This window comes from Haliotis rufescens, unplaced genomic scaffold (genome assembly GCF_023055435.1).
Source record: "Haliotis rufescens isolate VD_foot unplaced genomic scaffold, xgHalRufe1.0.p SCAF_3, whole genome shotgun sequence".
Lineage (NCBI taxonomy): Eukaryota > Metazoa > Mollusca > Gastropoda > Lepetellida > Haliotidae > Haliotis > Haliotis rufescens.
Window position 1 is genome coordinate 41025485 of NW_025964001.1, and position 14509 is coordinate 41039993.

Below are 14509 nucleotides of genomic sequence, written 5' to 3' on the forward strand. Positions count from 1 at the left end.
ATTGCTTTTATATACCGTATTCAACGTAATAAGCGCCCCACTCTAATAAGCGCCCACCGCGACATTTGCTAAGATATTGGCTAGTGAACAATCCCAATTAGCACCCCTTCCGATTGATCAATGTACACAAGACTTATTTATTCGCGTATAATACGCACTCGTGTGTTATATGCACCCTTAATTATGGGCATTTAATTCTGGAAAAATCTATCTGTCGTACATAAACATTTCAGGCTGTAAGCATAAACCTCGAAATTTATCTTTCAACTCTGTTTTTTTCACCAAAATAAAATTCTAATAAGAGCCCCCTATTTCTAATTTTAAGACCGCCCTGGGCGCTTATTACGTTGAATCTGGTAATGAAATATACAGCCAATGACAGGACGATAAAACAGTTTGTTATATCCGTCAGTTATGTTTTATTTTTCTACAAACACCAAGATGTATACTACTCAAAAGATGTTAAAGAATGGCCAATTCTTTCGCATTACTATTTCTTCTTTTGTGTTCATTCCCATAGGGGAATTCATTACATGATTGAAATAGATACATAATTATATATAGGCCAAAAGTTTGAGACATATTACTACAGTTGATACAAGAGAGTAATGGGAAAGAATAGGGTTTCCTTAACTTCATTTGAGTAGTATAATTTCTAAAGCTGGGAAGCACACTCTGTAACACTAACCAGGTGAGTTAATCAATATCTATGTGAAAATGGGAGAACCAGTTATAGCTCAGAGATTTTATTGTTGGTTTGAATGGTCAGTGCTGAATGTGACTTGTCCAGGCTCTGTGTTCCTGATGGATTACCCACTGAGTAGCTCTAAGCGTTATTTACCTGCTTGAAGCGTCCTGACTTGATTTGAGTCAGCACTCTTGGTACACCCGCCAACGGTGCATGCTTCAATACTGTACATGTAGTAGGTGTACGGGATGAGATTGTTAGCCTGGAATGAGGTCTGGTTGCCAGGCAACTAAAATGAAGAAAGAAAAAACTGTTAATCGAAAAGAGTTTGCTCAGAAAAATCATCTTGTAAATTTTGTATTTACAATCAGATTTACATAAACAGTCAAACCCACTTATCTCGAACCCGGTTATATCGAATGTACCGGGGCAGTCAGGTAGCCTAGTGGTTAAAGCGTTCGCTCGTAAAGCCGAAGACCCGGGTTTCGATTTCCGACATGGGTACAATGTGTGAAGCCCATTTTGCCCATATTGCAGGAATATTGCTAAAAGGGGCGTAATACCATACTCACTCACTTGAATGTACCGATATCACGACCCCATTGTCCAATCCAGACTGCCTCACTATATAAATATGTATAAATTTGCCCACTTATATAGAATTCGAGATAGAAATACAGTGCGCTAGCTCGAACCTTGTATATGGTCCCTCCTTTGACTTAATATACAGCTTTGTACCTGTATCTTGGTTTGACTGTCTGTACGTATCAGATTCATGGCACATTCTCATATACATTTCCTATCTATGTCAGAACTATGACATGTCAATAAATGTGATGAATTATGTAGAAGTCTGATTTTATATGAATATATACACCCTAATCCTTAAAAAACGACAGACACAATTCAGTCATGAAGTCATATGTAGGACGTATCTTAAACATGTTTTGTGACAAAAGTATTTTACATTTCTACCACAAAGTATTTATTTTGACATAGGTTAGAGGTCTGCCATTAATATGAGCCAAAATTTGCCAAACCTACATTCAAATATGATGCAGGTCTTAGACATTTACCATTTTGGTGAACTCACCAGCATAGATATGGTGCTGACAAACCTAGAAACATAATCAGGGCTAACACGGGATTAAAAAAACTCACAATTATAGGTTTCTGGTGTGCCCAAGGGACACAACTCTGCCCAAATATTTTTTTTGGCACAGTAAATGCAATGATGGAAGTTTTGAAAGACAAATCCTGCAGGTTAGTAAGATGTGACTCACAGAGAGATAGGTCCCTCTCATAGATACAAGCTCCTCCATACTTACAGTAAGCCTGACTTGTCCATTCTCGTAGAGTCTGTATTCTCGTATGATGCCATTGGGGTTGAGGGGGCGTATCCAGGTGAGACTGATGTACCGAGCTTGGACCTCAGCAATTGTGGGTGGGTCAAGGCCGACTGGACCTGCACACCAGGATGAACAGAAAAATGATTAGCACAACATGTGCAAGATAGTACTTGTAAAACAGTAGGATAAGCAAACACTTTCATCAAATGGGTGGTCACTATTTTGGTCACAGTGAGTACTTTTAAATGCTGACAAAGTATGGTAAAGATAACAGTTTACAGAGGAGTGAAACTGTCATTTTTTGTGAAACTTGTACATTGCAGCATGACAGGCCTTAAACAACAAATAACTAACAGTTTACATGAAATCATGCAATCTGCTTCAAATGTGAATGGTGAAGTTTGCACAATCTGCAGTGTATAGTTCGTGGAACTCGAGTATTTGTCTTAGCTCTAAGATAGATAGAGAACTTGTGCCAGTACATTACCTGAGGATATAAACAAACATACAGTCACAAGAAAAAGAGACAGAATGTTTATGTTCCGATACGGTACTGGCACTCGTCCTCTATCTATTACAGGGGCAGTCGGGTAGCTCGTCACCCCGAAGATCCGGGTTCAATTCCTGACATGAGTACAATGTGTGAAGCCCATTTCTGGTGTCCCACGCCGTGATATTGCTGGAATATTGCTAAAAGCGGCGAAAAACCATACTTACTCACTATCTGTTACAGAGTTTCTGTAAAACTTTAGGGTCAGCATAACAATTTGTGTAAAACAGACAAATGGCTGCCTTTTATGGATTTGGGCTCCTTTTTTTCATTATTTGGTTTATGATTCATTAATTTAGATCGGTAATTTTTTTAACAAAAGGCATTTCAAATGTTTGTGTCAAAAAGTTAAATATATTGTCATGTGTGATGAGTGCCAACTTGCACAAAGCAATCTTAGGGCTAAGATGATCGCAACTCCCATGCTTTACAGGCTTACAATAGTCGTAGCCCTAAGATTGCTATGTGCAAGTGGGTCCTGGAGTTCAACTAAAGACTTGTGATTTTCAGATATATTTTTTCTCCAATTTTAATTATAATTTTCAAAAATGTTAATCTAATGTTGGTGTCTTGGTAACTTACGATCCTGTTTGGTAACTTGCGGGACCCAAGTGGAGTATGTGGACCCGAGACTGTTGAAGGCCTGGAGGCGGAACTCGTACTCATTGAAGGGCAGCAGGTTCTGCTTGAGGTACGACAAGGTGACGGTTGGTCCAAACACACTGAACAGAGAACATAGGTAAACCCTCAAATCTGAGGTATTGGAGAAGGCGTCAGTGTTATTTTCCGTTTTTGAAGGTAAATGTATTGGCCTGATAGCTGTCTACTTCAATTAGCTTCATGTTAGTACACTTTCAAACCCACAACAGCCAATATTAACATCTACATAATGAGCCTTAATGAGCCATAAGTTATGAAGTGGATGTCGGAGAGTGTATAGGTCTGTGACTTATTGTCACCAGTACCAGGAACTTTATTAGGATCAGGACTGCATTAGGTCTTGCTTCTCATCACTCTCTAACATTATGTTAAATTTCACTCCAAAATCTGATGATTTCATTTTGCGTACAGATACCTGAACAACAGCCATGAACACGAATGAGTCAGTGAGTGAGTGTGGAGTCACCATACTGTGTCTGAGTGGGGTATCTTTGTTAAACTGCGGCATGGTATCGCAGTTGATGAGTACTATAAAACCAGCCTTTGTCCGGACAATAACCTTGAATGCGACGTTAAACTCAATTTCACCTCTTATGTCACATGCCCGAGAAAGGTCTGCACACTTTCCCAAGATTGTGATATCAAGTTCTCCACAGAGAGTTTAATTAAGTAATATACGACTCATGGTCATTGTTTATCATACAATAAAACACTGCAAGGGGAATAAACCATGAGGGATGCAGTCCCAAGTGGTTTATTCTCCCATTCTCCCTGCAGTGTTTTATTTTACGATAAATACAGAATCTCACCCAAGTGTCTTTTGATATCAAATATATCAACGAGTGATGGCATATTTGATATCAAAAGACACTCGGGTGAGATTTTATTTATCATCTAACATCATTTTTCCAACCTTTTCAGTTTGTAAGCAGTGTCTTAAGTGTAAAAAGTACTGCTGACAGCTTCAGTAGCAGAGCCATAAGTGATGTCATTTGATTGTGACATCATGGTAACCAATGACGTCACAATGGTCTGCAAAGCATTGTGATGCAGTTTCATTGCAGCGATATCTCCAATGTAGATATCTCCTGTGGGAGCCAGTTTTGGATGATAAACAATGACCACAAGTCGTGTTTCTTCTTCTATAAGATATCAACATTTTGTACAGCTTTTGTACAGATGTCAATAACATTTACAAGCTTTAAAAACATTTACCCATATTTAAATAATGATGACTCCCTGAATACGAGCCTACCTCTTCAGTGTCGGACAAGTCCATTTTATGTACAGTGGGTTTAAGTTTAGTATTCTCATAATTGTAATGCTGATTATCTTCTGCACCCCTTCTCCCAATAACGATTGTCATATCTCTCCCACCTTTGGGTGTGATCATTCAGCCATTGCGATCATCTGCATCGCCCAGCTACATCTATGGGGACCAATTCACTAGACATTCCCCTCTAAAAAATAATGTCGTCCAATTTACAACGTTCTCAACTTGCGAGTGCATGTTCGAATCTCGTCAAGACAGAACAACGATGTCATGACAGAATCTCGTCATGACAGAACAATGTTTTATTGTGAAACAGACCATGCATTGTTCTTTGCAATATCACGTAGCGATCTTATATTAGATATTTCACAAGCTGTACAATCCCATGTAGATAGGTTAATGGCTGACTTAGCACTGTGGTATACGTAATCAATTCCCATGAATCTAATAATAGCCACAGCCCTGTTGGTATTGCCTTTTCAAAATTGCCACTGTCTGTATCAAGCCCATAAATGTCCTGTTTTGAAGTTTTCCCCCACAAAAATATTCAGCTGTAACTCTGGTGCTGCTTACTGGACTACTTGAATAATGTCAATGTTGTGACCAGATACTAACACCACACTCCCTAACTTTTTTACTTCAGAACTTAATTCATCATCTAAAACTGGCTTCCACAGGACAGATCATGCGATATATATCTAGGAGATATCACTACAATGTAATTGCATCACAATGCTTTGCAGATCATTGTGACATCATCAGTTACCATGATGTCACAATCAAATGACATCACAACTCTGTCTGCCACTGAAAGGGGCGGTCGGGTAGCCTAGTGGTTAAAGCGTTCGCTCCTCACTCTTAAGACCAGGGTTCGATTCCTGACAAGGGTACATAGTGTGAAGCCCATTTCTGGTGTCCCCCGCCGTGATATTGCTGGAATATTCCTAAAAGCGGCGTAAAAACCAAACTCACTCACTCACTCTCTCTGCTCCTGAAACCGGTTAGCTGTACTTTCTACACTCAACACACTGGTTATTACAATTGACAAACTTAAAAAGTTGGAAAAATGATTTTAATAAAAGTTTAAAACTTCTCTACAAGCCTCAGGGTTTTAAACATTTATCAATTTGAGTTGAAATATTTGATATTAAAATATACTTGAGTGGTATTCTTTAGATATTGACTTACTCCTGAATGATAGCACTTGGTCTCTTTTCTCGGAACTGCAGGATATAGGCGGCATCTTCCTCCGCATTGACCCGTCCCACGGCCTGCCAGGTGACCCTGATGGATGTGGAGGTCTCGGACACCAACACAGGTGGTCGGACACCGTCCGGGGCTGTGGACAAACACAGAGGTGCAATGTGCTGACCACATGGCAGAACACTGGTGGACACACGTCATGGACATTTGGGAATTGTAGCATTGAACATTAACACTGAATTGTAATGTTGGACACTTGGGTATTGTTATGTTGAACACTTGGGTATTGTAATGTTGAAGACTTGGGTGTTGTAATGTTGAACTCTTGGGTGTTGTAATGTTGCACACTTGGGTGTTGTAATGTTGAACACTTGGGTATTGTTATGTTGAACACTTGGGTATTGTTATGTTGAACACTTGGGTATTGTTATGTTGAACACTTGGGTATTGTTATGTTGAACACTTGTTTCCTGGGACAGTACTGACCCAAGTCGTGTCAGCGATATGCTGACATATAAAGCAGAACTGACCCAAGTCGTGTCAGCGATATGCTGACATGTCAGACAGAACTGACCCAAGTCGTGTCAGCAATATGCTGACATGTCAGACAGAACTGATCCAAGTCGTGTCAGCGATATGCTGACATGTCAGGCAGAACTAACCCAAGTCGTGTCAGCGATATGCTGACATGTCAAGCAGAACTGACCCAAGTCGTGTCAGCGATATGCTGACATGTCAGGCAGAACTGACTCAAGTCGTGTCAGCGATATGCTGACATGTCAAGCAGAACTGACCCAAGTTGTGTCAGCGATATGCTGACATGTCAAGCAGAACTGACCCAAGTCGTGTCAGCGATATGCTGACATGTCAGGCAGAACTGACCCAAGTCGTGTCAGCGATATGCTGACATGTCGGCCAGACATTACCATGATGTGGACAGCCTCCACTCTCAGATGTTTCAGATGTGGCATCTTCAGGACGACCATCTTCTGACCTGTCTTCATCATGGTCATCTCCTGTTAAACTTCTTCCTCTCTTAACTTCAATAGCCCATTTCTCAACCGATCAATGAGAAGGGTAGTCATCCCAAAATGTGCTTGTCATATCTTTGCGTATTTCCTTTGGTGTATTGACCTTTTTATGCAGGTTCTAATTACAGCTTATTTCTCAGTTCTCTCCATTTATGCAGTTTCTCTCACCCCCTCTAGGTGACTTCTAATTTGACCTGTTTTTTTGGTATGAAAGTCATTTTAGGTGATAGATAATTGGAGATGATCGTAACAAAAACAAATTTCACTAAAAACTATATGGATTCTACATAATAATTGGTTGTGAGCCATTCCTTGATTTTGAGATTGGTGAGCTACTTACATCCTGGGGGTAGGTCTGCCTGTGCGGTGGCGCTGAGGATGAAGCTGCGGGTGTTGGAGGCGTTGACCTGGACGGTGTAGCCAGACATGGGGATGAGCCCCGTGATGGTTATCAGCTGATACACTGTCGTGTCTCGATACAGGCTCCGACGCTCTCGCACTATACTGTAGTCCCAGTTGTCTGCAATAAAATATGAACCATTTAACACCTAGGTCAGTGAAAACTTTATTGAAAATACCCTGCAAAACAGGTTTTTGCTGGTCCACAGTTTAACCCTGTGACAGGTAAATGCTCATTGAATGAATACAGACTAGCCAGGTGAGGAGGCTTTGAATGCAGTAAGTCTGAATCATAAAAACCTGGGCATTTCCAGACCAATATTGAAATATAGAATTTGAGTTATGAGATGAATATGAAAATAAGCCTATATTTTCAGTGCATCTCAACTTTTTATTCCTATCATGATTTGGGGGTAATATAAGATTGAAAGTACAAGGTTTGAATGAGAGATCATAACTGAAAACTTTTGAGTAATTGAATGCAACAGCATTCTCAAATACACATCAAATGTAAAATCAAATTTGACAGTAGTAAATTTAACATTTGAAACCGCATGCTGCATGCTTGATTCCAAATTCAATTCAGCACCCCTCCTGTGAAGAAGAATAGGTCTTCAGCAACCCATGCTTGCTGTAAAAGGCGACAATGTTTGTCGTAACAGGCAGCGAACAGGATCGGGTGGTCAGGCTTGTTGACTTGTTGATGCATGTCATCGTATCACAGTTGACTGGATTGATGCTTATGATGCCAATTACTGGATTGTCTGGTTCAGGCTTGATTATTTACAGACCGGCGTCATATAGCTGGAATATTGCTGAGTGCGGCATTAAACAACTTACAAACCAATATAAAAATTCAGCACTGTCAAATCTCTAGATCTTCTCTCAAAGTTTTACCTGGATCCTTGTAGAACAGTCCTTCAAAGTACACATCATAATATAACTTCCCATTGGGACTAGCAGGGGCAGTCCAGCTGGCATTGACTGAGCGAGAATCAGCGACGACAACATCCAGGAGGACGGTGCCAGCTGGTGGAGACTCCTGTGTCCGCGCCTGCACCTCCTCGCTGAATCCACAGCCGATGCTGGTGCAGGCCGCCACTTGGAATATGTGGAGGCTGTATGGCTGGAGACTAGCAACACGGAACTCTCGAACCAGGGTGTTGGAAACTTTGATGCCATTCTGGTAGAGGTCATACCGCACTATCGCACCTAGAAACAGACAGTGGTCGTTACAAGAATCTTCAGGAGGGCAGATCATGATTAGAATTGAATTCTTGTGGTGTACCATAGTTTACCAAAATACCAGTTAACTAGGCCTGGTCCTTTCTCAGATGATGCTTCAGCAGTTGCCTAACACTGAAAATTTTTGACAATTGAAAAACTCGTGCCATGGCACTATAGCTCACTTGGATATGTAGTCATCAGTTTTAATTGTCAACAAAGACAATTAACAAAAGTTGCTGTCAGCATTGCTGTTCGAATATTTCGACATACACCCTAAAATCTAATGATTTGAATTTTTTTACAAAGTTCAGCTCCATCAGTCTTGCAACTTCAGACGAAAAGATATTTAAGGAGCCAAATATGCATTTCAAGAGAATTTGGGAGCAAAGTCTAATAAAGTTCAAAATTAAAAATATTGTAAACAACCAGAATTTATACGTTCAGTTCCACTACTAACTACACATGTACCAAATTTCATTTCATTTTGAAAAAAAAGCCGGCCATGTAGAGGCCATAACAGGTCTCAGTTTTCAGTATTGTCAAAATGCAAAGGTCAGAATATATGGAGATCTGGGTTAGAATTGGTCTTGAGCAACTTGTGCATGTTCCCCTGTGAAGATCAGGCATTCAGGTTGAGAATAGTTTCCAGGTAACCGCTACCTATTGTAAGTGGCCTATATCATGACTGCAGCACCTGACATCAGCAGAGAATGATCAACATTCCGACTCACCATTTGGCTGCTGGGGGACTGTCCATGTGACGAAGAGTTCGGAGGGACTGGGCGAGGTCACTACTGGGGCAGGCACGCCATCAGGGGCACTCTCCTCTGTGGTAACACTGCTGGGGTCACTCCGGCGACACCCACCTCCTGTACAAGCCTACAGGGACACAATGTTATACAATGTGACCAAGTTATATACAGGTTGGATAGAATGGGGGATTTGGATGGACTAATGTAGAGAATGGTGACATTGCCAGATTTTTTTACAGTTTTGGTTTACAGATTTATTTCAGGAAAACGTCTGGTTGGTAGGTGGTAAAGAAACAAAATAGATATATTTCGCATTCTATTTTTTAACCACTTTTCAGTGTTGTTGGAATCTGTAAACCAATTTAAACAAAGAAAATCTTGCTTTAAATGCCATTTGATTCTTTCTTGCTAGCCATTGACTTGCTTATCCTACTTCTCTACTCATGCTAATGTGTGTCCAGTGGGCGTCCTGTGATTTGCTAGAATTTAGTTACATTTATGTCCCAAATACATGGTAGAATTCCGATTAAACATCTTACAAACAGAAGTAATTATCTGAATGCTGCCCTGGGCGTTCCTCACCGCAAGTCTGATGTAGTAGGTGGTCCCCGCAGTGAGGTTGGTGAGGATGTAGGAGGTGAAGGCGTCAGAGTTGTTGTACACAACCAGCCCGGGAGAACTCGCATCCAGAGACAGGTACAGAATATATCTATCCAGCATCCCGTTCAGCTGCTCTGGCTTACTCCATTTTACATCCACTCTGTTTGTTCCTGGAGCAGCCAATGGAATACCACTGTCCATCATGCATTGAAGTGAGTGATCGGTGGCTTATTACACAGGTGGGTCAGAGGGAATCAGGGGAGGGTCACCAAAACATATGACTGTCATTAGGGAGGGTCATAAAAAATAATACATGTATTTGGGGAGGGTCATGAAAAAATGGATATTCTATAAAAAATATAAAGTGTGTTTGGGGTTTATCTTCTCAGGGAGGGTCGTGAAAAAAATGTACAAGGACATGGTGAGGGTCTACCACATATATGATCAGGACTAGGGGAGGGTAATTATTTTCAGTACATTAGTGCATCAAAAACCTCTGACCCATCCCTGTTGTATTATATGACAGGTCCCTCAGGTTCATCAGCCTTAGTGACCTGTGAAGATCCGGGGTAGAATATGTCTTCAGCAACCCATGCTTGCCGTAAAAGGTGGCTATGCTTGTCGTAAGAGGCGACTAAAGGGATCGGGTGGTCAGGCTTGCTGACTTGGTTGATACATGTCATTTATCCCAATTGCATGGATTAATGCTCATGATTTCAACCACTAGATTGTCTGGTCCAGACTTGATTATTTACAGACTGCCGTCATATAGAAGTTATATTGCTGAGTACAGCATTAAACAACAAACAAACATCAACCTTGGCAATGTTCACTGGGAATGGATACACAAATACAAAGGCACATTCCACCCTACCCATGATTCAATGATCCAGACTGGTTGACTATTTGAGGTTGCAAGTTGAATGACATTGAAGTTATGGTTATGTTTAGGAATGCTTATGATCACATTGATGACGAGACACACTGATGGTTATAACGAAAAAGATGATAAATACAAAAATTAAACAACTGATGGTGAACTATTCATTAGTCTTGATTTGAAGCGAAAATGTAACTGAAAACTGCTTCACTTAATATTCAATGTAATGGAAATGGTTCCTCAGAATGAACCATTCACCGTTCTGTTTCACAGGACATAACTCAATGGTGGAAATTCATGTCACTTCCACCTTCTGGGTTAGAACTAGTCTTCAGCAACCCATGCTTGTTGTACGAGGCAAATAAAGGGATTGGGTGGTCAGGCTCGCTGACATGGTTGATGCATGTCATCATATCCCAGTGTTGTAGATTGATGTTCAATTCCTGGATTGTCCTCCAGACTTGATTATTTACAGACCACATTCAAACAGCTTGAATATTGCGAAGCGTGGTGCTAAAAAACAAAGAAACAAACTAACATCTCCTTGTCGACTGACCCACCTAGAGCAAGTAGTCGAGGTCTGCTGACTGCAGAGGGTGGGAGCTGGGCAGTGTTGAGCACCACTGAGGGACTCTCCATGCAGCCTGCAGACGTACAGGCCTTGATGTACAGGGAGTAGCCAGTGAAGACACGGAGGTTGGTCACGTTGAACTCCTTCCTGCCTCCAGTGTAGATGATCCGGTTGTCCATGTACAAGAAGTAGCCTGTGATGAGGCCGTTGGGCTTAGAGGGTTCACCCCACTTCACCAGCAGGTATGTTGGACCAGCTTCAGCAACAGGAGGCTGAACATTCTCCGGAGCTGAAAGTGAAACGGAACACACAAGGCTCTGTACATCACCTTTTAGTACTATAGATTTTAGATATTTACATTAGATTACAAAGGTTATAGTACAAGGGTTGATAAGAATATTGACTAATATGTGACAGAAGAGGTAAAGGAGAAACCACTTTCCCCCTTGGTAAGTTCCCTCCGGTCGGGGTTTACAATCTCAAGTAATCCCAAGGCGACATGGTTTGTCCAACTTATAGGACGACTCTTCACATAGATAACAAGAAAACATCAAGATACCTCATGGTGAAACAACACAGTGTGTTTGGAGTTTGAATTTGATCAAAGCGTGCAATAGAAAAACCGCATGCAGCATGGACCAACTGGAGTCATGACATGTAAAATTGAACAACTTTTCATCACCTGCCCTGGTGGCTCAGTGGGAAAACACTGGGCTACAAAACTAAACACGATATGTGAGATTGCAGGTTCAATTCCTGCCATCCACAATGGAAACTTTCTTTTCCTGTCTTTGATTTTAGAATATTGTATATTTGAAACATCAAGTACAAATTTAGTACAAATCAAGTACAAAATTACAAGTATAGAAGTATAAGTAACTCCTCATAGGAGGGTTTACAATGATTGTAACCCTTTTAGGAGTGTTAACAATCAATCATCCATTGTAAGCTCACATAGGAGCGTTTCAATCATTGTAAACCAGACTGCAAGACTATACATTTGAACCAATGCCTGTGGGGGGGGGGGGGGGGGTAAAAAAACAACCCTCACATGGGTTACACAAACACGTAGGAGGTTTATAATACATTTGATAACACATCAAAACATCAATACTGGGAAGAAAGACAAACATTGTTTTTGGACATAACTGCAACAACAGCAACCCAAGGGTTTCAGGGGAGATAGTAAATTATATGGAAATTCTGTAGAAATATTTTATAGTCACAATTGCTTGTATGCCCCATGTTAATGTTTCAGCTTACCCTCTTCATCTGTGCGGATCTGTGTACCGTTCTGACTCTCCGTGCATCCCCCTGATGTACAGGCTGCGATCTTCATAAGGTAGTTGGTGTAGGGGATCACGCCAGACATGTTGGCTGGAACAGTGGATGCAAACATCAACAGAAGATCACCTCTCCAGACACTTGTCTGTGTGTGTCAACAGAAGACACTGCAAGACACTTGTCTATGTGTGTCAACAGAAGACACTGCAAGACACTCATTTGTATTAGTCAACAGAAGACACCGCAAGACACTCATTTGTATTAGTCAACAGAAGACACCGCAAGACACTTGTCTGTGTGTGTCAACAGAAGACACCGCAAGACACTCATTTGTAGTAGTCAACAGAAGACACTTCAAGACACTTGTCTGTACTTGTCAACAGAAGACACTTCCAGACACTTAGCTGTTTTAGTCAACAGAAGACACCTCCAGACACTTGTGGATGCTTGTGGATTGCACCATACCCTTGCCTACGCAAATCAAATAGCTTTTCATTTCATAACCACACATACATGTTAACTAGTCTATCATCATTCACCAATGACTTTCAAGCGATGATCTTCTCAGTATGAAATCTCAGTGTTGGGCACTGACCTCCTCTCGTCTCCGCATCTGTGAACTCCATGAAGACAGGGGTTACATTCTGATTATCCTGGTTGTAAGCAGTCAGCACATACTTGGTCAGCAGACCCGATGTACTGGTCGGCTTCAGCCAGAACGCCTCAATGATGTACCCCGACAGGGCTCGAACCCTGTAGGGAGCGACCACACCCACTGGCGCTGAAATAACACACAGCAGCATATATAAATACTTTTCAGATTGTTGATAAACATATATACCCAGTAGTTATATAAACATTAGTTTAATGGCTTCATCATTTCATGATATTAACACCCAGATCATGTTTCTAGTTTTGTCAGCACCATAACCGTGCTCGTGGGTTTCACAGAAGTGTAAATGTCTGAGACCTGCATCACTTTGGGCTTTCCTCCCACATGAAGCTGACACACTGTGATCCCTGGAATACTGTTAAAAGCGGTGTTAAACCCAACTCACTCACTCATGATATTAACAACAGCATGCTGCGTATGTGGTACACTGCATACGATTATTTGTATATCCCTATGTATTCAAGTGATAGTCAGCACGCAGGCACACAGACACGTGGTGTTAGTTGTTGCCACAGAGCACCTATCCTTACCCTAGAAAGGCAAGAGTGATACATTGTATATTCCTATTTTTTATATACCCACTGCCAAAAGAAACGCAAACCATAGAAACATATAGAGAAAAGTACGTAAGTTAAGAAGAGATGTTACCAATCTGTATCACCTAATGTTGGTTGGTTGGTTTGTTGTTTAACGCCGCACTCAGCAATATTCCAGCTTTATGACAGCGGTCTGTAAATAATCGAGTCTGGACCAGACAATCCAGTGATTGATATCATGAGCATTGATCCACGCAATTGGGATTGATGACATGCATCAACCAAGTCAGCAAGCCTGACCACCCGATCCCGTTAGTCGCCTTTTACGACAAGCATAGTCACCTTTTACGGCAAGCATGGGTTGCTGAAGACCTATTCTACCCCGGAATCTTCACGGGTCATCACCTAATGACAAAACTAACAATCAGTCAAGTGTTACCACAGAGTGTCTTTATTCCTATCACATGATTTCCAAACTTTACATGCTAATCCTGCATGAGTCAAATGGTGCATCTCTAATCATGAATCTATGATGTCACATGTGATTCGATCATGAGCGTTTGTTCACACAACATACCAGTATGTTTGTTTGTGCATCTAACCAATCTAATATCTCTTGAATATGAGTAATTCTTCTCATATTAACCAATATGTACGGTATTCACGTTTCTTTCGTTGGCGAGTGTATATCCAAGGTCATCTGACATGGATAAAGTCATAAATATGAACAATAGAAACAATGAGAAGTGACATAGTTGCACACCTCATTCAGGATGGCTGACAGTCAATGTACAACACAATGGGGATAAACAAGTGGGATTAGCATCTTGTAA

At 41.1% G+C, this 14509-nt stretch overlaps 1 protein-coding gene across 1 annotated transcript in view; it reads right to left on the reverse strand.

The window, feature by feature from the left end:
* Positions 1-14509, reverse strand: part of LOC124122931 (usherin-like) — a 113976-nt gene that overhangs the window by 40275 nt on the left and 59192 nt on the right. The window contains exons 28-38 of the mRNA XM_048402955.1: positions 13063-13248; positions 12447-12560; positions 11173-11472; positions 9715-9902; positions 9112-9259; positions 8051-8365; positions 7095-7274; positions 5709-5859; positions 3170-3309; positions 2017-2153; positions 842-977 (exon numbers count right to left, since the gene is read on the reverse strand). Coding sequence (XP_048258912.1) covers positions 842-977; positions 2017-2153; positions 3170-3309; positions 5709-5859; positions 7095-7274; positions 8051-8365; positions 9112-9259; positions 9715-9902; positions 11173-11472; positions 12447-12560; positions 13063-13248 — 1995 coding nt within the window. The remainder of the gene's footprint in view (positions 1-841; positions 978-2016; positions 2154-3169; positions 3310-5708; positions 5860-7094; positions 7275-8050; positions 8366-9111; positions 9260-9714; positions 9903-11172; positions 11473-12446; positions 12561-13062; positions 13249-14509) is intronic.